Genomic DNA, 24910 nt, shown 5'->3' on the forward strand with positions numbered 1-24910 from the left:
GTAATGAGGTCTGACGCCCTCTTCTGGCCTTCAGGCATACACACAGACAAAATATTGTCTACATAACAAATATTTTTAAAAAAATCCCCAGGCCTGGAGGGATGGTTCAGTGAGCATGTATTTACTCTTCCAGGGAGCAGAGCTGCATTCTCAGCACCGTTGTCAGATGACTCACGGCTGCCTGGAGCTCCAGCTCCAGATAGGACTTCTCTGGCACAGACCAGAATGAATAACACATGATTTAAAATAAACCTTAAAAAAAAATCCCACCCTGGAGCTGGAGAGATGTCTCGGTGGCTGAGAGCACTGACTGCTTTTCCAGAGGACACAGGTACAGTTCCCAGCACCCCATGTCTAGAGCTCCAGCCCCAGGAGATCTGACCCCTCCCCGGTCTGTCTGAACACCAGGCACGTACACGGTGCACAGACACTCTAGCAGGCAAAACACCCGTACACATAAAATAAAAATAAACTTAAGGGAAATTCTCCTCTGTGTTAGGATTAAATGTGTGTAAATCTCTTAAGAATCATGTATGGTAAGACTTGCTACAGAAGTTTTTGTTTTCCCCTAAAAACTCAACAAGAGCCAGGATGTCTCAGTGGGTAAAGAGATTTAGCATTGTGCCTGACAACCAGGGTTCCATCCCTGGGACCCACAATAACTTTAAAAAATATGGTTGCTGGGCTTGGAGAGATAGCTTAGCGATTTAGAACACTGGTTTCTCTTCCAAAGGACTGGAGTTCAATTCTCAGCACTCAGATGGCAACTCTCTGTCTTTGGCTCCAGTTCCAGGGGAGCTGGCATCTTCACACAGACATACATGCAGGCAAAACACCAAAGCACATAAAAATAAATAAATCTTTAAAAAAAAAAAAGTGTAGTCTCTGGGTAGTGGTAGCCTTTAATCCCAGCCCTTGGGAGGCAGAGGCAGGCAGATCTTTGTGAGTTCAAGGCCAGCCTGGTCTACAACCTGAGTTCCAGGACAGTCAGAAATCCTGTCTCAAAAGAAAAAAAAATAAACAAAACAGCGTGACTGTCATGACACAATGGCAAAACCAAGTAAAAGAAAGCCTGGGAGCTGGCTTCCAACTCCACACAGGTTCTCTATTCCAGTTCAAGTCACACATCCTCAACAATGGCTTCCCCAAGGCTCACACTACAGGCTGTTCAGCAAAGAGGAAGTGATCGTTTCCTTAGGACCTAGCAATTCTGGACCCTCAGTAAGTGCTCACTGTCCTCAAACTTTCTCCAGTGAATATGGGTCTAGGAGAAGAACAATGGGAACCATGAGCACACCTCAGCCTGACCAAAGTCAACCACCTAAATGGTAGTGCCCACAATAGGACGATCGTTCACCTTTGTTCTCCCAGTACATAGAATTCGGGAAAGGCAATTATGCTGGTTTATATTATCAGCTCGACAGGATGAGAATCACTTGGAGACAAAGCTTTGGGCATGTCTCTTAGTGGTTTTTCTAGATTGAGCATTGGTATTCCCCTCTCTGCTTCCTGGCTGCAAGTGCAATCTGACGAGCTGCCTCAAGCTACTGCTGCCATGGCTTCCACACCATGGTGGACCATACTCTCAAACCATGATCCAGAATAACGCCTTCATTTGCCTGTGTCAGGTTATTTTGTTGCAACAAGGCAAGTCACCATTCCAATGCACAGATTTTTCTCCCCTAGGAAGACTTGGGCTTTAAACTGCTGACAATCCTATCAAAGGATGCCTAAACTCACTAATTTACCTTCTTTTGGCCACTGCACAGGATGAACCTAAGAATCAGAAGGCTCCACAGCACTCCAGGAAACAAAACAGTGCTATCTGGTGGCCAAGGCTAGAGTGGCAGCCAAAGAACAGGCTGAGTCAATCTGGAAATGAACTGTGGAGTCCTTCTCCAAGTACTGCCACTGCCTTCCACTCCCACCCCTTTCCCTTCCGGCACTACTCCACTTGAATGGATGTTTGCTCTTGCTCACTCAGTGGGTGGAATGGTGAGGAACATAGGTAGTAGTTAGAAACAGAAAGAACATGGAACAAGCAGAGTCTCAAAGCCACCAAGACATCTCAGTTTTCCAAGGCATGGCAGTGACCAGACATTAGTACCCAGCACCTGCTTCCTGACTGGTGAGCAGTTATGGCACACAGCACCGACCGTGTGTTCTGTCTCCACGGAGCAGGAGGTATTTTACTCGAGTGGCCATTTCATGACCACTAGATTTTAAGACTTCTCTAAACGGCACCTCACACCAGAGTCACACACATAAATAATGGTTGGCTGATGACTATAGGTTGAACCCTAGGGACATATGACCACCCTACTCAGAGATGAAGCACTCACCAACCTCAAGGACAATGTTCTAAAGTCTCTGGAAACTGCAAGAGGTTTTGGTTAAGGAAGTAGTGAGCCAGAACAAAATGTTCTTAAACCCATTCCCAAAGTTTACCTCTGCTAGGACTATGTTAGCCTTTGTAATTTCTACGTGCATGAAACACTTGCTCCTTCCACTCTTGAGGGCGGTGCTAAGGTGAGAACAGTTCCGACTGGATCAAGAAAGCTGCAGGTTACCAGGATTTGTCTCCTGGGAGCTTAGGACGGACGCCTTGCAAGAGCTTTGACTGACTTGCAAACACCAGGCAAGTCTTAGCCACCTGGGACTACCCTCAACTCCACCTCTGCATGTCCCTAGTTGATCATGCTCACAGTCTTTGCCTAGAGAGCACTTACAGCCTGTTACAGGCCTCATTCCTTATCAACTTCAAAGTATAATAAATATACATGGTTATGATGCAGGTTAAAATCAGATGCACTTTTTTCCGATCGTATGTACAATGGCTTTCTGTTGTGCATGCTCACAGCAAAGCCAGGACAGTGGGAAGGCAATGGCAGGGGCAGGGGCAACTCAACACTGCTCAACTTATAGCATAAAGCTTTCCAGGAACTAAGACATCGTTGGTCTACCTTACATTGGAAGGCAAATGTTTAAGGTAACTTACATTTCTGAGTTTCTATCAAATAGAGAGACCAGCCCTATGGTCTCTACTTGCCTGAAACAATCAAGCAAACTCACTATGCCATTCCTCTATCACAAGGCATATCCCAAAAATTTAAAACACAATTGAACTCACCAGTTCACAGCCCTTTGCCCTTTATCCCAGAACCCAAACTGGGAGTGTTGGCTGGCTTGAAATGCCTCGTTTACACTGATGAAAATGTACAGAAACATTCTTATGTAATGCTTAAACATGAATTTTGTTTACACAGGTCTGCAGAGTGAAATATACCTTACAAATTGCTTATGCCTGGAAAATAGATTTACAACAATATTGCTTTATATCATTTTTGTTTAGAACTTTTTATCATTTTCTTTACAAGTTACATATGAAGCCTGTCAGGCAAAGGACCAAGGGAGAAGCCATAAACTCCGGAGTTTCAGTCACTGTTGAGGAAGGACACTCCAAGTAGAGCTCACAAGTACAGCGTCTTCACCACTCCTCCCAAGTTCTTCATAAGCAGTATTCCCGATTCAGTATTTCTGCAGCATCATGGCAGGAGGAAACCTGGGCCTTACTCATGTGCGTTAGGCAAGTGTTTTCAGAGCTTCATCCCCAGCTCAACAGAACGTTTTAATATAGGCTGATGGTAGCACACAGACTAATGTATGTCAGTTTGTTACTGGATGACCAGCTATGGCTTAATGCATACTGATCATTTCAAATGCCTGCTGTCTGATTCACCTCCTGTTACGAGTATAGAGGAATCTATTCCAGTTACATGGAGCACCCCAGGCACAAAAGGGCCCCAAAAAAACAACCATAGGCGCTAAATCTCATCATTCCTGCTCCAAGACATAAGCAGGTCATACAGGACTGCCAAATATCCGTCCAGATGTAAGTGGGAAGAGGGACAAGTAGAAATCCACAACAAAGGCCGTAGGGCTGGAGATGGCTCACAGTGCTTGTTGCAGAAGCCTGGCAGCCCGTCTTGGTACCTGGGACACAGGTAAAGATAGGAGAACTGACTCCACAAGACATCTTGAGTACAGCCCTGCTGCGAGAAGCCCAGCTTCGACCACCGCCAAGGAAGCATCTACTGTCCTCCAGCTAATCGATTACACACCGACACCCAAAGCCATGCCTCACTGTTTTGGCTTCTGGAGGCAGTCTTACTAACCCAGGATGGCTTCAAACTCACAATCCTCCTGACTTGGCATCCTAGGTGCTGAGATTACAAGTGTGTGCCATTACACCAGCTTACAACACTGCTTTTAATGGTGGGCAAACTAGGAGCATCTTCGCCAATTCTACCAAATCAGATCAGAAGATCTCTCTCTCCTCTCTGACAGAATGAAGCAGGTTTGTATTACTGTCCACCACTGAAAGTGGTACTTCACTCTCCCAAGTCCCAAGTGAGCCTCTTGACAGCGAGGTCAAATTATGCTTTCTCTAGCTACAGCTTGATAGAAAACAGGCTCTTTATGCTCCACAAGAGGCCTTCCGGTAACAGTCACTCAAGTGTTCTATCCCAGCCTTTGCTGCAGAGTTCTCCAATCTCGCTATTTGCCCCCCTCCTGACTCAGGCTCTAACTCCAATCCTCTTCTCCAAGTCCAAGGACTGCAGGACCACTAAGATGGAAAATTCATGTCAGCTGCCATTTTAATCTTATATCCAATGTTCCTCTAAAGCAGTGGTTTTCACCCTTCCTAATGCTGTGACCTTCATGTTGTAGTGACCCCCCCAGTCAAAAAAAAAAAATACTTTCTTTGCTACTTAAAACTGTAATCTTGGTATTGTTAAGAGTTGTAATGTAAACACTTTTGGAGATAGAGTTGCCAAACGAGTCTTGATCCATAGGTTGAGAACCCCTGCTAAGGTATCGGCGAGCTTCAAAGCTAACACATAATGAAATGTATTTTAAAATAAAGCTTTAGTTTGTAGTCAGGACAACAGGTGGCCTAAGTTGGAAGTTGAATGGCTCTAACATCTGCAGTGTTAGATACTGTACAAGGTAGCATAGATAAATACACCTGAAGAAATCCTAGGTGTCATTTGATTTTGACTCATAGTATGATTTTGTGCAGTTGACACTTCTGTTGTGGTATCAATTTGACACATTAAAAGAGAGAGAGAAAAAAAAAAACATGATTCCCACTGTGGGAGGAGACAGTTCAAATCTCCCATCAACGAAGTAGTAGCTATCTCAGTAAAGCTTCTAGTATCAGAGATTGTGCACAAGGTCGACATGAAAAGCTGGTGAGGGGTGCAGAAAGAGCTCATATGGCAGAGTGACTGCCTGGCATCACATAAACTCGGCATAGTGGTGCACACCTACAACCCCAGAATTCAGGGGTAGAGGCCTGACAACAGTAAGTCCAATGTCATCCTTGACTACATAACTAGCCTGGGTCACATGACACTCTTACCTCCAATGAGGAAACCAAACAACTATTAAGACCTGGAGGGCGGAGGCTCATACTAGGGCTGAAAGGCCATCAAGGCAGACTTGTTTTAACAGCAATTCTTTATTGGTAGTGCAGAATATGAGACCAGGGCTCTTGCTTATACTAGGCAAGAGCTCTGCCACCGAGCTGTACCCCTGGCCTCCATAGTGTTCCCTTCAAAGCTTATGTTCATCCCCGAACAAGAGACGCCACAGCAACCAACTGCAGGACACTGCAGAACACTAGGAATTATTCTTAAACAGATTTAATCGTCTGAATTGCATAAAGGGGACAGTACATTTAAATCTCTGCTCCATCACAACTTTCTTGATGTTTTATAAAGATCTACTAGCTCTACCCAACATCGGGCTTATGGCTATCGACAGTGAGGAAAGCAAGTGTCTGTGACAACTCAGGAGACGTGAGCACGAACCTGCTGTTCTGCTCACCAGGAATCCTGTCCCTCTGCAGAATGGAGGGATACCGCTATGGGGATGGCTGCCTCCAGCCAGTGAAGATGGACGGAACTACGGAATTGGGAGAGGAAGCCCAAGCAGGCAGGACTGGTAGTCCCAAGTTTCCCTTCAACTGATACAATAAAACCAACCCTCTAAGATGATGGATCTCAGGATCTTAACTCTCAACCAAATTTCCCTGACAATTCAAATGACAAAAAGCATTTCATAAGGACTTATTTCAAGTCTGAAGTGATGTGGGAACAACTCCAACATTCTGAGAGCTTATTTATAAAAAGCATGGCTTGAAGGACTGGCTCTGGTCTTTAAAGACAGGGGTTCTTTATTAGTGGAACATGAAGGCAAGAGCCTACCTAAAGAATCAGGCTACAAAGACAGTCTGCAAGTTTGAAGGAAAACACACTCCTGCTGTAGCCTGCCTGGGGAGAAGCACAAGCAAGCAACCCCTTCTGGTTCCTTAGGACCACAAGGTGGAGGGGCAGAAGAAGCTGCAGTCTAGTGTTACAATAGGACCAAGGATTTATTATTCCACAATATAAACTGCAACATTTGATACAATCTAAAAAAAAAAAAAAAAATAGGGGAGGAAGAACGGGCAGGGACAAAGCCAGAATACAGCCGTGGCGATTACTTACAGCGCAGTCTCTTTCTACATCACTAGGTCATCAGTGACACTAGAAACTAGACATTGCGTTCTGTACATTAACCAAATGCTAAAGCACCAACACACTGTTGAGAAGTTTGTTTTAATTCCAGCCACTGAAACCAACATAGAAGTTATTGCTCAGATAAATAAACCTAACCTACCAGAAAGAAAAAGAAATAGAGAAAGAAAAGAACAAAAACCCCAAAGTGAAAAACTTAAAAAGCCCCCAATGTGGTAACAGAGTAAGGAGAACAGTCGCTCAGTGAGGGTTACTGGAATTCTGGTGCCCATGCTGGGCCTTGAAACTGAGTTGAACTCTTAAGCCGGTACATCCCAGGCAAAAGTATAATGTTAATGCTGTACACAAAAGGTGCAAACTCCAACACCTTCGAAATCGGCAACCCCTGCAAAAACAGTCAGCAGTTTAATTCGACAACCACAAACAGCTCTTAAGGAAAAAAATACAAAAAGTGTCAAAAATTTTTTTAGTTGTTTTTTTCTTTTTTTCAAAGAGTTCTGGAAAAATGATCCCGCAAGGAATAGAAATAGCACCGTGTACAGGCTGGCTTAACCCCAGTCCTGTAGCTTTGCTGAGATTGAGGAAATCTTCTTTTTTGGAGTCCTGAATTATAGGAAGTGTGTTTTGTTTTTACTTTCGGCTTGGTGCGTCCTTTGCAGTGCAGCGCACACAGATGTAGTCTTCCTTCTCTGCCATCTCTGGAGAGACACCAACACAGACCTGATGAAACCACTGATTGCAGCTGCCATCACACTGGACCCAGTCCACCTGGTTACAAAGAGCAGGAAGACGGGGTGTTCAGAGGAAAAAAAATGCCATTCAAAATTGGGCAGGCCAGCCTCAAGATATTCAGGCCGTGTGCCACTAATGGCCACTGTCTCAGCACTGGGGCCTCTGGCACACAGCTAACCACAGGAGTCTAGCTGTCCCACCGCCAAAGCAACCGAGGCAGAGTCACTCTTCAAGTTGTGCCTGCTTTGGGGTAGACAGCGCTGCCGCTGCCCTGGGACCGTAAGCACAAGGGCACTCCATCAGCATCCCTCCCACCTTCCGGGCGCCGGGTGGCGAAAGCTGGAGGAGCAAGAGAAGGAAAAAAGGGAAGAACCAGAGTTTCTTCAAGAAAAGGGAGGAGACCCAGGACCGATGGTTAAAAGCAGAGATATCAGTAGGGGAACTGAGCAATCCATTCAGATCAGCTCAAAGCAGACAAGCAGAGGAGAGAGCCCCGAGGAGATGAGGTCTAGCTTACAGGGTTTCTGAGTTAAGGGGAAGCGTCCTCTATGGCCCAAACCTCACTGACCTCATCGCCTTCTGGCTGCAGGCAGTTCAGAGCGGGACAGACGGCATCTTCATCCTCAGAGTCCTCCTGTTCCGAGTAGGACGTGTCTGAGGGCAGGGAATGCGTTTCAGCATTACGGACTAAGTCATAGCTACGCTCTCTTTCTAATCTGAAATTGTTCATGTCCTTGGGGTGACTCAATTTTATTTTCTTCTTTTGGGGTGTCCGCATTTTTTTAATCCGATCCCACCGTTCACTGGGAAGGCCTTCTCTTTCGGGGCGCCTCTTCAGTTTTCTCTCCAGATTGCTGATTCCATCTCGCTTTCCTCGAAGGCAATCATTCTGGATGGGAGATGATAATTCAACTTAAGCCTTCAGTTTGCCCATTACTAACTGATGCAACAAAAGAAAATATGCGAACGAGAAACCAAATGATCCCTCAGTGTGTTCCATCCTAACTACTACTACCATCTCCCCACTCCTAGTACTCAAGAATAACAGCTTAACTACCAGGATCCCTCCCCGCTGCTTGTGACCTAGGGGAGCACTGGGGAAGGGTGTTAATGATTAATGACACGACTGACCTTCAGAGTAGCCCACTAGCACCAGGAGAGCCAAGATATACATAGACCCTTCTTCTCACCTTAAGCGAGTGACTGGCTATTCTATCAAGTGTTTGTGAAGGACATTCACTCCTGCCCTTTCAGGAGTAAAATGATTAACTGCTCTGTAATCAGTCTTCCGGGTACCTCTCACAAGAGTATTTTTTCATTGAGGTTTCAGACATCCTAGTTCATTTTTTTTTTTTTTTTCCCCCGAGACAGGGTTTCCCTGTAGTTTCTAGAGCCTGTCCTGGAACTAGCTCTTGTAGACCAGGCTGGCCTCGAACTCAGAGATCCGCCTGCCTCTGCCTCCTGAGTGCTGGGATTAAAGGCGTGCGCCACCACCGCCCGGCCATTTCTTTTTTTTTTTTTGGTTTTCCTAGTTCATATTTTTATCCTGATTATATTCTCAGGGCCTTTTTGTGTGACAGGGCTTACAGAGATAGAAGGGAGCAGTAGCTCCTTAACAAAGGACATTAAAGGGGCTGGAAAGATGTTGCAGCAGTTAATGTTCCTGCCATGAAAGCAAGAGGACCAGAGGGAGCCCCCAAATCCTTGTCAATATTCAGCGGCTGTGGTGGCTTGTCTGTGGTTTCAGCCATGGAAGTTGTCTAACAAGATTAGCCTATCTGCAAGCTCTTTGTCCAATTAAACAATCCTATCTCAATGAATCAGGCAAAGAGCAATCAAAGATTCTAGACATCAACTTCAGGATCCACGTGCACAAGCATACATACATACATACATATACACACACACATATATACATACATATATATATATATATGTACGCAAAAACATGTACACATAAGCACACATCACACAAAAATACACATGAAAGGGATGCGGGGGTGCGGGGGAATAGGACATTACACAGTGTCTTTCAGTATCAAGGATAAATAAGCACCCTCAGCCTCAACATACAGTTTTGGTCTCCTGGTTTAGAAGAGTGGAGAAAACATTTGTTATCTAGCATCTTTAAAAATCCTTACTAACAAAGGCCATTTCAACTACAAATTCCATCTTGATCGCATTGCTTTTATAGTGCAAAATAATCTACTTCTCACTGTTACCTCAACAGTGATGATGAGAACAGGTCCCTAAAAAGAAAGAAAAAGCCCAGACATTAAAAAAAAAAAAAAAATCTAACCCATGACTGCTGCAAATGACTTCAGTGTCTGTCCATGGAGTTGTGAGGTACAGTTTGGATGCTCTTGTGGCTCAAAGACAGAGCCACCCAGTCAGAGGGCAGTGACACTAAGTGCAAATGCTGCAGATGTGCTTCCCAGCAGCTGTCACTCACCTTTTCACTACTGGCTCTAACTGGTGAGCTTCGGTCTGTTTGTTGAGCAGAGCTTGACTTGGTAAGTAAAGTCTGATAAAGCTCCTGAATTTCAGGAAGGGATACCTGGAGCAACTGGGCTTCCATCAATAATTCATTCACTTCTGGACTCACACCTGTTAAAGACCCAATCAGAACGGGAACAGAGAAATTTAGTGCATGCACATATAAGTGTGTTGGACATACAAGACTGCCCCCATTCAGTTTGTTAGGTTTATATAATGTGTCTAAATCATATGTGGTACTTTGAATGTAACTGGCCCCCATAAACTAAGGAGCAGCACTGGGAGATGTGGCTTACTGGAGTTAAGTATGACCTTGCTGGAGGAACTGTGTCACTGTAGGGCAAACTTTGAGATCTCATATGTGCTCAAGCCACACCAGTCTCAGTTCACTTCCTCCTGCCTGTAGTTAAAATATAGTAGGATACTTAGTTCCTTCTCCAATACCATGTCTGCCTGGATATCACCATATCACGCCATGATCTTAATAGACTAAACCTCTGAATTGTAAGCCATCCCAATTAAATCTTTTTCCTTTATAAGAGTTGCTGTGATCTCTTCACAGCAATAAAATTTCTAAGACACCACAATACAACAAAGAGAGGCTAATGTAGACTCCCTAAGACTTTGGTTCCAGGGCAAATGCCCACACTTCATCAGAATTCACTCTTCACCTACTGCTAACACAAAAGAGATCACTTCTTCTACCATGACAGATTTCACTGTCTGGCCTGCCATGTGGTGGTGGCACCTGCCTTTAATCTCAGCACTCAGGAGACAAAGACAGGCAGATCTCTGTGAGTTCCAGGACTGCCAGTTCCACAGAGCGAGTTCCCAGGACAGTTAGAACTACACAGAGAAACCCTGTCTCAAAAAACACTTTAGGCAGTGATGTAGGTGTGTCTTCTATCTATCTGTTGATTTCATTTGTTAATAAAGAAACTGCCTTGGCTAGCCCTTAGGTGGGTGGAGTAGACAGAACAGGAAGAAGGAAGTGAGGTAGATGGCTCAGACAGTTGCCCTGCCTCTCCTCTCTGGGGCAGACCACCATGATGACCTCTATAAGCACTGCATGCATATGGTACAGAGATACAGGCAGGCAAAACACCCACACACATTAAAAAAAAAGGGGGGGGGATCTTTTTCTACTAAACACTCAATATGAGACCACCCTTAGCTAAACAAGACCTTGTCTGAATTAGGGGGAAAAAAAGAGAGAAAGGAGGTAGGTTTCAAATACAGGTTACCTCTATTATCCTCTGAAAGTCTAAAACAAGTCCATGACTTAGCATCTGACCTAAATACATGGTGCTTGGTGTTAGCTGCTATAGGATTAACTCTTATTCCTCAAAGAAATAGAGGATGCATTCCTGTATCCTTTGCATTTAAAAATCTTCAAATATGATCCATCACTTCATTATTTAGAAAATGCAAAGTAATAAAGGTATTTGGATTTTTGTTCATTTATTGTTTTTGAAATAGAGCCTTGCTATGTAGCCCAGAAGGCCCTGAACTCCTGCCTCAGCCTCCTGAATGTGGGTGTTATACATATGCAACATCATACCTAACAAGGATACAGAGTTCTATAGGATACTAGATTATCTACTACAAAACCCTAGGCAAGGTGGCCTGTTACTATCTATGAATAGTATAAAATAAAATACAAACCATGGAGGGGGACACAACTCTGTCCAGCAGAGAAGGGAGAATGTAAATATGAGCTTCTGTTGTCCCAGTCATCGGGCAAGGAAAAGGATGCTGTACCAGAAGGTTGAGACACCTAATGGAAGAGAAACACCTTATTACAAGGCTTTTGCAAATTAAAAAACACTGACCAGTCCAATGAAGGAGCTTCTAGAATAATTTTAGTAAGTCTCCTCTGGCATCCAAAAACAAGCCAAACCAACACTCCTAGAAACAAAGCCATTCAGCTTCCCAATTTTTTACTCACACTGATATCAGAGAGGTGAAAACATTGGGGAAAGAAACCATTTTCTCTGGACAGAACAGATCACACTACCTTTCAAATGTTTATGTAACTCTTTTTACTCAAAGGGCATGCAACAGAGAGGCATGGTGGCATACACCTGTAATCCTAGCGCTTGGGAGGTAACAGCAGGAGGATCAGGAGTTTGAGAACATCCATGGCTCTATGAAACCCTGTTTCAAAAAGACAAGCAATAATTGTGTCCTTTCCCTTAATAAAGAAATTCTTTTTAAAATTTTTTTAGAATAACAAAAAATATTTTACTAAAACATAAGATTTACAGAAGTTTCCAGACAAGCCATACAAAATGGTCACAAGCTTTTTCTTCTTCTTCTTTTGGGGGGATGGGGCAGAGAATCTACACTTGACAGCAAAGTCACAATGCTATTGCTATTAGTGAGGGCTGTGATGTTTACTTAATGTTCCCATTTTGGTTCAGACAATCAAGCTTGTCCATATTCTAAAAAACTGGTTAGCTGCATTTAACCACTGCAATTAGATCCCATAAGAGGGGAAGGGAGAAAGGAAACCATAAAATTAAAATAAAACTTCCCCCCTAAAAAATAAAAACACCCACACCCTGGCAGCTAACCCTGACGACTACCTTCACTCACAATGCTTTGTACTTAAACCATGGTGGGGAAATGAATCCAAGCAGAGTCACTGCTTTCAAACACTTCACAACAACCCGGATGACACTCCTAGCCTCTGCTCATGCTTTACAACAGTGAATCAGGACAAGACATAGATTTGCTAATGTGCATGTAATCACCAAAGATGAAAATGCCTGGGCTTTTATTCTGTAATGTTTCTAAGACTGTGTCCATTAAATGCAACAAAAAAGGGAAGAGTCGTGGCAGAACAGAAGTGATGGACACTTGATGATCTGATCGACTTAAATATTATTCACGGCATACAGCCTAGCCCATGCTCTCGCTGTTCCTATGGCGTGGGCTTCATTGGTTTTCCTTCCACTGTTTGGCTACATCATATGCTAATGGATCATCTGGATTAGGAGCACTTAACAAAGCCTGGATTGATAGCAGAACTGTGTGAATCTGCAGTGCTGGGGACCATTTATCTTTCAAAATATCTAAACATATTCTTCCCAACTTGTCTACATTAGGATGATAAATTTTGGTCATGAAACGTACTTTAGGTGCTGCCATTGGGTATTCTTCTGGAAGGAATAGTTCAAGTTTAAAAAGTCCCTCCCTCAAAGGGGGAATCTTGGGGGCCAGCAATGACCACATGAAAATAAAGGGTGTTGCTCTCATTCTGCTTTAATGCCAGGAACTGGTTCTGCCAGCAAATGCTGGGTTTCCTTGATGATCCTGTGGGGCAGCCCCGCCATCTTGTCAGAACCCGAGTTCAGCCTCTGCTCATAAAGTTAAATTCTCAGTACAGCCTTGGAAATACAAATGATTCTGCTGTTGGCTAACCAAATAGCAACAAATATTTAATCACTTGCAGAAACAAAGACAGGCCATTTTCAGTCCTTACCTGTGCTCTGCTAAGCTCTCAACTCGTGCATCTGAGATCAACCAAGAACAAGAATTGTGACTCTCTCCAGTTTCCCTCTCCTTTATCGTGCTGGGGGTCAAGCTCCAGGCAAACACACCAGGCTATATCTAGCCTTAAGCTGTTTAGAGAGATGGGAGTGCCTCTACATTGTCCAACCTGGTCTAAAACTCCTGTGCTCAAGTAATTCTACAAGCCTCAGTCTTCTGAATAGCAAAGGATACAGTTGAGTGCTGCTGTGTTCAGTTTGTAAATATCTTTGTTACAGAAATATATTGTGACAGGGGGCCAGAAAAATGACTCAGCAGGTGGGGTGCTTGCCACTATGCCAAATGACCTAAGTTCAAAGACAAGGGCTCACAGGGCGAAAGGAGAATGATTCCTGTGTGTGAGCATACAAACACATGTAATTATAAAAGCAATTTTAAAGGGGCTGTAGAACTAGCTCAGCAGTTAAGATCACTTGTTCTTGCAGAGGACCTGGGTTCAATTTCCAACACCCACATAGTGTAACTCCAATTCCAGGGGATCCAGTGCCCTCTTCAAACCTCTGGCGGCAGCAGGCACACACATAGAATACACATACGTGCAGGTAAAACACACATACACATAAATAACAAATCTAAAAACAAAACAACCTTTTTATGTTTTTTGTTTTGTTTTGTTCTCTGTAGCTTTGGAGCCTGTCTTGGAACTAGCTCTTGTAGACCAGGCTGGCCTTGAACTCACAGAGATCCGCCTGCCTTTGCTTCCCGAGTGCTGGGATTAAAGGCACGCGCCACCACCATCCGGCTCAACCTTTTTAAATATAAAGATTGACTACTGCCATTCTAGCTGCACTTTCCTTTATCTTCACACTCTTTTCCTGCAGCCCACCTACAGGAGACAACAGGAAATTGACCACCACTGCAATGATGGCCTGAAGAATCTATCTTTTGATAAAATCATGAATAGGACCTTTGGGAAAGAGCTCAGTTTGTAAAGTGTTTGTCCTAAGCATGAAAACAAGTTTCTCTCCTGCACCCATACTAAAGCAAGCAAACAGACAAAACAATACGCTAGGCACAACAGCATGAATTAGTCATCAATCCCAGCACCACGGAACGGAGTAAGTCGGGGGACAAGCAGATCCTTGGAGCCCACTGGCTGGGCAAGCTAGCTTAACTGGTGAGTCTTGGTCTAGTGAGAAACCTTGTCTCAAAAAAACAAGATAGACAGCTCCTAAGGAACTTGCCCAGGGGCGTACACACACAAATAAAAAGGGCAAATGCATCTGAACCCCTGAAATACTATTCTTCCTTAAAGGCTAAAAGGACAAAGCAAGTGATGGTTTCTCTTTTTGCACAGTGACTTATATGAAATTTCAATCAAGCAAAATTTTAAAATAAAACTGTATGCATAAATTAAACAGGCATACAGGTTAACAGAATGAAGCAGAAAAATTATTTATATATACAAACAGAAACAAAATGTCTAAGAAAGACTCCTGACAGTGGAGATGCAGCTTGTTTGGTAAAGTGTTTGCCCTAGTTTCAATCCCCAGAAACAAATAATCTCACATGCCTATAACCTCAGCACTCAGGAAATAAAGAGGCAGGAGGATGGAAGTTCAGCATCATCCCCAGACACAGTGACTTCACGACCAGTCTGGGCTAGGGGAGATCTCATCTCAAAAACAAAAAGCAGGGCCAGTGAGATGGCTTACAGCACAAACCTGATGACCAGAGATCTCAGAACCCGTATAAAGACAGAACTGTTCCATAAAAGACAGCCTTTTGACGTTCATATTCAGGCCCTTAAATCATGCATGTGCACGAGCACACACAATAATAATTAATGATAATTTTAAAGGCAAGCAAACAAAAACTCTTGACAATTAGGGGGATAGAGAAAACTAAATGACAGAGCAGAGCTAAATGACCCTAACTAAACAGGGAAGTGCCATATTGCTAGTGACAGGAAGAGGGATGGTCTCAGGAACACAAATACCAGACAGAAGAACAGAGCTATGCAGATGTCAACACCCCACAAAACCCAGGCTCACCTTGTTTGTCTCTGGTGCCTGTCCTGCTGAAGCCTGCCATCTGTTAAACAACAGTCCAGAGCCCACTTGGTCTTGCACAAGTTTTAGATTCCCTGAAGAAAGCAGTTGCTGGGCTCTATGTTGCCAGTTCACGGTTCTTTCAATCATGTAGCGAAGAGCATCCCCCTCAGGAAGACGAACTCTTATACGCTGCAGGGAGGCCAGCAGGGGCAGAATTTTCTCTAATGGAGGCTTCTCCGACCTCCGACAATGAGGACAAAGCCAGATTCGGGGGCTTTGTGAAATACTGGGTACTGCCACACAACTAGTGTGGAAAGCATCCCGGCAGAGTTCACACTGGATCATGGGAGTAGCTGGAGTCTTCTGACACAGGCAGACTTTCATCTCTACATCTTGGACAGGTGACAGCAATTTCCCTTCATTGGCAAATCTGAGAGACTGCAAAGCTTCCATCTCTCTTAGGCGAGCTTCCCCAAGAGTTGCCATCTGAAAAGGAGTTAGCCATCAAGGATATGGTCACAGAGAACTATCTTCCACAACTCTAAGTTAATTAGATGTACTCCAAAGTAGATTATCTGCACTCAAATCCAAAGCAAGCTCTGTCTCAAGCTAAGCCACATTCCACTGCCAACATCTGCAAACGCTACAAATGAGAGGTGCCTTGCACACAGTCTAAACAATCACCTAACCTACATCACTTCTTAAAAGTCTGACTTGTACATTTATGGCCTGAATATTTACTTCTATGAAAAGACTAGTGCTGGGGCTGCAGAGATGGCTCAGAGGTTAAGAGCACCACTGCTCTTCCAGAGGTCCTGAGTTCAATTCCCAGCAACCACATGGTGGCTCACAGCCATCTGTAATGGGGTCTGGTGCCCTCTTCTGGCCTACAGTCATAAACACAGACAGAATATTGTATACATAATAAATAAATAAATAAATAAATAAATATTTTTAAAAAAAGACTAGTGCTGATATTTTCTGTATGCTCATTTCTGACCTTCTCTACTAGGTTTCGTTCCCTTAGATTGGGTGGCCTTCTAGGAAGGTACATGACAGAAAAGTCTAGAGTCAGGTGTGGTAGCTTAAGAATGAAAGCATGGCACTCAGGAGACTGAGTTTGAGTTTAGCCTGAGCTTCAATTCAGCCTGAACTACAATGGGGCTAGGCACGTGCGTGTGTGGGGGTGCTCAAACAATCACCACACAGTGGCTGATCTATGTCTAGTTTTGTTCACTAAGTCATTTACATGTAATGAACACATTAATAATAGGCTATGAAATTAAGCCCTAACAAAAAAAAAATAGAAAACCATTAAGTGACACACATGCCTGTAATCTGCCTCTGGGGAGACAGAGGCAGGCAGATCTCTGTGAGTTAGAGACCACACTGGTCTACAAAGTAGGACAGCCAGAGCTTTTACATGGAGAAACCCTGCCTCAAAAAGTCAGATCAATCTTGAGTCATCAGATGAGACGCCTGACTCATAAGGACAGAACGAATTACTCATTACTTCTTTTCAGATTGTAGAAGTGGATAAATGAATGAAGAATATTTTTTTAATGGTAGGGATGGGTATAGAAGTAAATCAAATAACAAACGTTTGGTATATTAAGATAACATAGCCGGGTAGTGGCGTACACCTTTAATCCCAGCACCTGGGAGGCAGAGGCAGCCGGATCTCTGTGAGTCTGAAGCCAGCTTTGTCTACAAGAGCTAGTTCTAGGACAGGCTCCAAAGCCACGGAGAAACCCTGTCTCGAAAAACCAAAAAACAAACAAACAAACAAAAAACAAAACAAAAAAGAGAGATAATATATTTTATTGAATGTACGTTCATATAAATAGATATGTGTATATGTATGTTATGGGTAATAAGGTTCCCTCCTACAGCATAGCAATGGTAGGCAAATTTTTCAGAACCTTACCATAGCCATACACTATGCACACAAGGGAATTCTTAAGCAAGGAGCTCATGAATTAGATAGGTCTACTAGAATCTATGAGATTTACTGCCATGAGAAGTTGAGATAGGCATTTGTGTATTTCAAGGAAAGAACTATCATTTTCAATGAAGTCTTCATAAAATGAACCAAAGATACAGTAGCTACCTTGAAAACATCAGAATGGGGAAAGACTTTCCTAAGACTTGAAAAGATTCCAGGTGTCAAAATTCATAAATTTCGGTCAATTTATGTGTCAATCGCAAGAGGCCAGATAGCTACAACAGAAAAGGTGCTGTGGCCCAAGGATGAGTCAAGTTCCACAGTTACACACTGTGTGGTAATGCTTTGGTCAGCATGGTCAGCATATACAGTGATCTGGTAAGACTGTACAGTCTACTGCCATTGCAGTCATATTAGCTGGTATCAGCTGGTATGATACACAATGACTAAACTGACCAACAACGCACCCCCCAGAATTAATCTCACTGTTAAGGGACATAATGAGGGTATTCTTAATGAATCTAAGTTTGGCAAGGACCTTCACCCACTGAGCAATCTCATCAGTCAGGCAATGCTCTGTGTCGTTAGAGCATCCAACTCTCACAGCTATACCCCTTTTCATCATGACATCATGCTCACTAAGCATTACTTAGACACAATCTCACTTTATTGGTGCTATCCTGAATCAACAATGCTTACAAAATGTGAGTAAGACTCAATTATGTAGTATATATATTTACGTTTGAGATAGGGTCTCACTATATAAGTGACTGGCCTGAAACTCACAGATCCACCTGCCCCTGCCTCCTGAGTCCCACCCCGCCAAGGACTGGTATACTTTTTTTTTTTTTTTTTTTGGTTTTTGAGACAGGGTTTCTCTGCAGCTTTTTTAGAGCCTGTTCTGGAGCTAGCTCTTGTAGACCAGGCTGGCCTCGAACTCACAGAGATCCGCCTGCCTCTGCCTCCCGAGTGGACTGGTATACTTTTAAAGTGCTTCCTATGACAAGTTAACTTGTTTCACCTTTCTGGCAGCCTTGATCTCCTAACTAGTATTTCTAGATAAACCCATATGCGTGCTCAATATTTAAGACTCAGATTGAGGAAGTGAGGGCGATCTGTCACCCCATTGATCGTCAGGGTTGATTCTGCTGATCTGGCTGGCTAGGCAGGTGTCCTCTTCTTCCCGTTCCATATGCATCCCTCCTAAAGCTGCGTGATTGGTAGATGAGGATGACCTTCCCCAATAGAGGAGGACCAGCCTTCGGTCAAGGGTACACAAGTAGCTGCACTTAGAACCTCCAAACATTAGAACCTCCAAACAAGTTCTCAAGGTCAAGACTCAGACTGAACGAAGCTTGGTGACACACACCTTTAATCCCAGCACTCAAGAGGCAGAGGCAGGAAGAACTCTTTAAATGTGAGGTCAGCCTGGCATACATACTAAATTTCAAGGCAACCAGAGAGAACCCATCTCAAACAAAGACTCGGATTGGGTGGCCTACTCCAAATTTTATGCACCTCTGGGGATGTTTAATATTTTATTATTTTCCAGAATTCAGGAACCCATTAATGCCAGGCAAGCTTTTACCATTGGAACAGTGTTTTCGTTTTCCAAGACAGGGTTTCTCTGTGTAGCCCTGGCTGTCCTGTAACTCACTCTGTAGAGGCTGGGATTAAAGGTATGTGCCACCACAGCCTGGCCGTAACAGCTATCTTTAAACTTGACAATTTTAAAAGACATTTTGGCAACGTCAAGCGCTCTGCAAGTTATCCCAGTAAACATGTTAATATTCCACATAGTACCTGAAAGGGTAATAAGCTATCCTCCCCTAAAAACAAACCAGAAAAAGACATCCTACTACGTACAGCTGAAGCAGTCTCTTTGCTTTCAGTTAAGGCCCTCTCCAGGTCACTCAGACTCTCTAATTTGGTGCTTTTTTTCTTCCCAGTTGGTAAAGGCTCCTTCAATTTTCTCTGCTTCCTTTTCAACCCCAAAAGGCCAATATCACAACGAGGACAAAGCACCTAATGTGAGAGAAAACACAACCATTGTTCAAACAAATTTCAGATTAGGTAAGTTAAAAGACTTTTAAATAGTAGGCTATATGAACATTTTTTGTTATCTATCATTTTCTTTGAAACGTGCTGCCTAAGTCTGAAAACTCTACTCATGTGCATGTATGTGCACGTGTGTACACACACAAAGAAATGATTAAAGAAAAAAAGGGGGGGAGAAGCATGCCTGAAAAAAAATTAACCTATAATTCTTGTCTATGTTTAACCACGTGTCTTGGTACCTTTTATCAGTGAGGCATTTTCATCTGTGGCTTCCTCTGTGACTGACTGGTGACTACAGACTGAGTCCTTCTTCCCAGTATTCTCCTAGTCTGGTCACCCCACCTATAATTCCTGCCTGGATATTGGCCAATCAGCGTTTCATTAAACCAATACAAGTGACATCTTTACAGTTTACAAGAGCATTCTCCCACAGCACTCATGGGTGGCTCTATCTACTGTGGCTTGTTCTTAGCAACCTTAAATGTTTCTGGCTACATGTAGGATACACAGTCCATTGATGTTTAGAGAAGAACATGTTTCCATTAAGTTTTGTTTCGTGTACAATGGAGTCTTACTCTGGCACCAGGTGGTTTTGAAATTGTGGCAGTTGTCTGCTTTTTCTCTCCAGTTTAGGGTCTACAGATGTGTACATCATACCTGGCTAGGAAAAGGTTTCTGTTTATGGTCAATCAAATTAGACTCTACATCTGACTAATTTATTACCTTCATTTTATCTATTTTTACTTTATGCGTATGGATATTTTCCTCCATGTGTATCTGTGCACCATGTGTGTACAGTGCCTATGGAAGGCAGAAGATGAAGTCTGTTTCCATGCAACTGCTATGAACTGGGTGGTAGTAAGAACTAGTTAATAATAAGTCTGAGTTAAGAGGCCAAACAGTTTGTTCTTAATATAAGCCAATGTGTATTTATTTGGTACCGAATGGCTGTGGGGCCGGGTAGGACATAAAACTCTGCCTATAAATGAAGTTACTTTTGCATGCTATAGACATAATTCAAACTAAAGATAGTTGCAAACTTACCTCTAACAAAGAATATGGAGAATTCTCAGTCAAGAATGTTTTAGAAGCACATTCTTTCCAAGCCTGAACCTCGGCTACTAGTGACTCCAATCTTGGTAAAGAATTCAGATGTACTGGGATAGATCGGCCTCTTGCAACAAGGTCGATGAGTGTTTCTAACACTGGCACACGTCCTCCTGCCTAATAAATTAAGAAAAGAATATTTCTATACAAAATAGGAAAAGAACAAGAACAATGACCTATGATTTCAACATATTAAGTTCACCAAGCGGGGGGAGAGAGAGCGAACACCATTTGTTTTTCATTTAACAAACAGCCCACAAATTTAGTTAATGCTAGGCTCCAATGGATAAAAAAATTAATGTGAGATAATTATTCCTTTTGCCTGGTTATTCTTACCCACATATAAGTTTCTATTTACACCCATTGATAAATTCATGTACCACATTGGTCCTTATGAACAGTAGCAAAGAAATTTACTTCAACAGAAATAAATTTGAACAAACTTAAGACTTTTGACTTGCATTTTAAAAAAGATAAACAATAGCATTTTACCCCAATTCACTTGTCAGTACTGAATTACTAAAATAATTCAGTATAAATTATTCAGAAAATAATTAGAAAGTTAGAAAGTTCAATGCTTCTTAAAACTTTGGCACATAAAAGAATCATCCGGTCATTGTGGTGGTGGCACACACCTTTTATCTCAGCACTCAGGAGGCAGAGGTGGGTCTCTGAGTTCAAGGTCAACCTGGTCTACAAAGGGAGTTCTAGGACAGTCAAAGCTATTACAGAGAATCCCTGTCTTCAAGAGCAAAACAAAAAAAATCATCTGGGAAATTTATTTATACACAGTTTCCCGGTCCCCATCCCAGAGATTCTGACTCCTATATGTCAAGGATAGGTCCATGGGAAAAAAAAAAAAAAAAAAAAAAGGAGACCATGAAAAGGGGAGAGGGACCTACTGGAGGCTATCCAAGGAGTGGGAGAAGGAAATTAGGGAAACTGTCAAGGAATGAAAGATGTTTTATAGGACTGGGCTGGAAAGAGGTCAACAGCACTGGCTGTTCTTCCTGAGGATTCAGGTTTGAATCTCAGCACCCACGGTGAAGCCATTTTACAGCCACCTATAACTTATATAAGTTGCAGGGGATTCAACATCTTCTTCTGAACTCGTCAGGCATACATATGATGCAGAGATATACATACAGGCAAAACAATCATACGTATGAAAAATAATCTAAAAAACCTGTAGGCATCGTCATTACATGCTTGAGAGCTGTCATATTTTCAGGGTCTAGGGTCTCAGAGCCCAGGCTGAGAGATTTAACACTTGTAAGCTAACAGTTCAGTTACCAGAGGACTGTAACCTGCTCCACATCCACATCCACCTGCTTATCCCCTCTGCTGTCAAACACTGAAGGAAACAAGGGCTGCTGAAAAACCACTACTTGAAAAGCTTCTTTCCTACATCTGTCCAGGTAGGGGAAAAAACCCGCAGCTAATTGCACTTATATTGAAGACATTTTTCTTCCGTCTTATTTTTAACCAACCTGCAATGCATCTACATCTTGAAGCCAGTCTCTGGCTTTCTGCACTGAATCTTTCAAGACTGCACCATTGGGCAGATAGGCAGGGATCTCCTCAATCTCCTTTACTGCTGTAGCAAGGCTACTCAAAGAATGCCGTGGTCTATAAAAGCAAAACACAAAGAATCAGAACTGTATTTTTCTTACATTTTCCAAACGACTAGGAAAATAATTTCTAAACAAATTCATCATGGTTTAAAAAAAGTCTTTATTAAGGGTACTGACCACTACATATCAAGTAAACTCATTTGAAATGATTAAGATTGAAGAGCAAGTAAGATTGTCATCATTTTATTTTATGTGTGTGTGAGTGTGTGCATGAAAGAGTGCCTGCAGAGGGCATCAGAAACCCTGGAGCTGGAGTGTCAGGCAGATGAAGCTTGTGTGATGACGACAAAGCAGAAGGCACTTTTAACAGCTGAACCATCTCCCCAGTCCCAGGTTCCAAAACCATTTGATTTCTACCTATTCCTGATTTTATGATAACAAAGTTCTACTGCATAAAGTAATACAAAATTAGTAATTTATTCTGTGTTATGCTAGATGTCAAGAATCAGATGAACTAAGAAAATCTCTAAAATAGTAACACAAAGCACAATACAAAAAATTTTACATCCTTTGCTCAATGACCACTATTTTAAAAATGCATCATCTGTATGTAACCTAGATGTTTTAATGCTAATGCTGCCCACTAAACAATAAAGATTTGCTTGCTATATAGAAAGCAAGACTAAGGAATAACTTCCTTTTCACCTCTGGCTAACACACCTCAACCTAAAAACTCAGATTAAACATCCTGATTTACTCAGCAAGAGCAAAATTAAAGTTATTTCTACTGAAAATATTCTGCATTATTACTGCACAGAATTAAACTCTCAGACATTTGTCTTTCATGACTGTGGATCTTATTTATTAACTGTAAGTTTGAACAGTTCTATATTTGTAAAGTTTTTCTTTTCCCAAAGACAGTATTATTGGAGAGTATATGGTAAATCTGCGTATCAGGCTGGCCTTGAATTCAGAGACCCTCCTGTCTCTGCCTCCTGAGTGCTAGGATTAAAGGTGTGCATCACTAACCCTGGCTAATTTTCTTTACCCATATTTCAAAGCAGGCCCAAACAGATAAGCTTTTGGTCCAAGTATTTACAAGGACAGCTATGTTGGACAGTGTGCTGGCTTCTGTGCTCTATGTTTTAAAGTTCACCTGTCATCCAAACTTCCCAAGAGAGAGATTGAGATGTGTTTTGTTTTACCTTGCTCTAAGAAGACTTTTAGCTTTGTCGTCCCAGTGCTCTGAAACTGTAAGCAGTTCTTGCAGGTGGGCCATAGCTTTCTCCACTGCTGCATATGGAGCCAGCCCCACCCCTAAGTCTATGAGTCGTCTCATATCATCCAAAGAAAGGGAACTGGAGTCTAGGCAAGCCTGTTGCACCTCTTCTAGCCAACGGGCCTGTTCTAAGCGAATACGAATCTCAGCGAGTTGTGGAAGTTCAACATCGAATTCAAAGCTGACGTCCAGTAAGTCCTGCAGTTCAGCAGCACTAGGCATTTCCTCAGACAGTAGTTTCTGGCTATGTTGTTGGAAATCTTCTACCCGATTCAAGAGATCCTAAAAGCAAGCAAGCAAGCAAGCATAGCCAAATAGTTAGTACAAGGCATCCCATCAAATTCGGACTTCAGTACTTTTCTCAAACTTCAAACCTGAAATTCACAACCAGTGCAAGCCTCTTCACCAAGCCACACTATGTCAGTAATAATTTGAGTGAATGAGGCAACACATGTCAGTCAGTCTTGGCAATAATCCTGTTTCAGAGCTCTCTTGGAACTGGGGTTAGAGGCATGTGCAGGATGCCTAATTTGTTACATGGAGGCTAGAATCCAACCTCTTCTCATAGTTGTACAGCAAGAGCTCAAAAACACTGAACCATCATCTCTCCAGCCCCCTTGGACTTATTATGGAGCCCAGACTGGCTTCATGCTGATGGCAGTTCTCCTGCCTCAGGATCTTAAGTGCTGGGATTAGAAATGTGGGTTATCATGCTATATGCAAATTAACCAACGAAGAGGGCAACTTAATAATGCCAATAAAGTATACACAATATGGTATTTACCCCAAAATCCTCACACACATCTTTACAACGTTACCTTTAGCAATGGTGTTTGACTAAGGACACAGGGAAGAGCATACAACTGAGTCACAAATTGTCGGAGTTCATTCACTGTCAACTGATTCTGAGACTTTCCTCCACCAGATCGGTACCTAAAAGACAAGACAAGGGCCTGAGAAAGCTATGAGAACACATATGTTCATTATTCATAGGTCCCAATAGCACAGATGGAATGAAATGGAAAAATTGTAACAGGTTTCTAGGTTCAGATGCCATAGATTAACATCTCAAATAATCAGAAATATATACCTTGTCTGTCTTTTGCCATTAAGCAACTGCTGGGCAACAGAGGCACACTTTTCTGCATCCTGTGTGACTAAGCGCAGGTGACGCAGAAGATCGTTGTCTGGGAACTTCTTCATTTCTGATTCTTCAATTAAAGCTTTGAAGTTGACCAGACCTAAAATAAAGAACATGTCATCTTTCTTTGATCATCAGGTTTATAATTACAAAACAGAGTGGAGGTCCGTCCATAAATGTAACATTATAATTATATTTTAGACAACATTTATCTCATGAGGCAAACTGCTTTGTCCACTCTTCTTTTAAAACCTGAGCCAAGGTCAGGTGGTGGTGCCACATGCCTTTAATCCCAGCACCTGGAAGAGGCAGTTGGATTTCCTTAGTTCGAGGACAGCCTGGTCTACAGAATGAGTTCCACGACAGCTAGAATTGTTAGATAAACCGTGTCTCAAAAAGTCAAAAACCTCTGCCAAAGATCTGGAACCCTGTTCAGGTATCAGAC

General features: G+C 42.7%; 1 protein-coding gene and 1 pseudogene across 3 annotated transcripts in view; both read right to left on the minus strand.

Annotated features, from left to right (window-relative positions):
• Window positions 1-6054: 6054 nt before the first annotated feature.
• Kdm5b (lysine demethylase 5B) overlaps window positions 6055-24910 on the minus strand; it is a 68093-nt gene continuing 49237 nt past the window's right edge. For all 3 annotated transcript variants that reach the window (XM_038348851.1, XM_038348852.1, XM_038348853.1), the window contains exons 17-27: window positions 24415-24565; window positions 24143-24257; window positions 23251-23606; window positions 21962-22100; window positions 20409-20588; window positions 19173-19331; window positions 15362-15847; window positions 11478-11589; window positions 9769-9923; window positions 7885-8205; window positions 6055-7352 (exon numbers count right to left, since the gene is read on the minus strand). In XM_038348851.1, coding sequence (XP_038204779.1) covers window positions 7215-7352; window positions 7885-8205; window positions 9769-9923; window positions 11478-11589; window positions 15362-15847; window positions 19173-19331; window positions 20409-20588; window positions 21962-22100; window positions 23251-23606; window positions 24143-24257; window positions 24415-24565 — 2312 coding nt within the window. In that variant the 3' untranslated portion in view covers window positions 6055-7214. The remainder of the gene's footprint in view (window positions 7353-7884; window positions 8206-9768; window positions 9924-11477; window positions 11590-15361; window positions 15848-19172; window positions 19332-20408; window positions 20589-21961; window positions 22101-23250; window positions 23607-24142; window positions 24258-24414; window positions 24566-24910) is intronic.
• On the minus strand, window positions 11604-13753 carry LOC119827299 (annotated as a pseudogene).

This window comes from Arvicola amphibius, chromosome 12, assembly GCF_903992535.2.
Source record: "Arvicola amphibius chromosome 12, mArvAmp1.2, whole genome shotgun sequence".
NCBI classification, from domain to species: Eukaryota; Metazoa; Chordata; class Mammalia; order Rodentia; family Cricetidae; genus Arvicola; species Arvicola amphibius.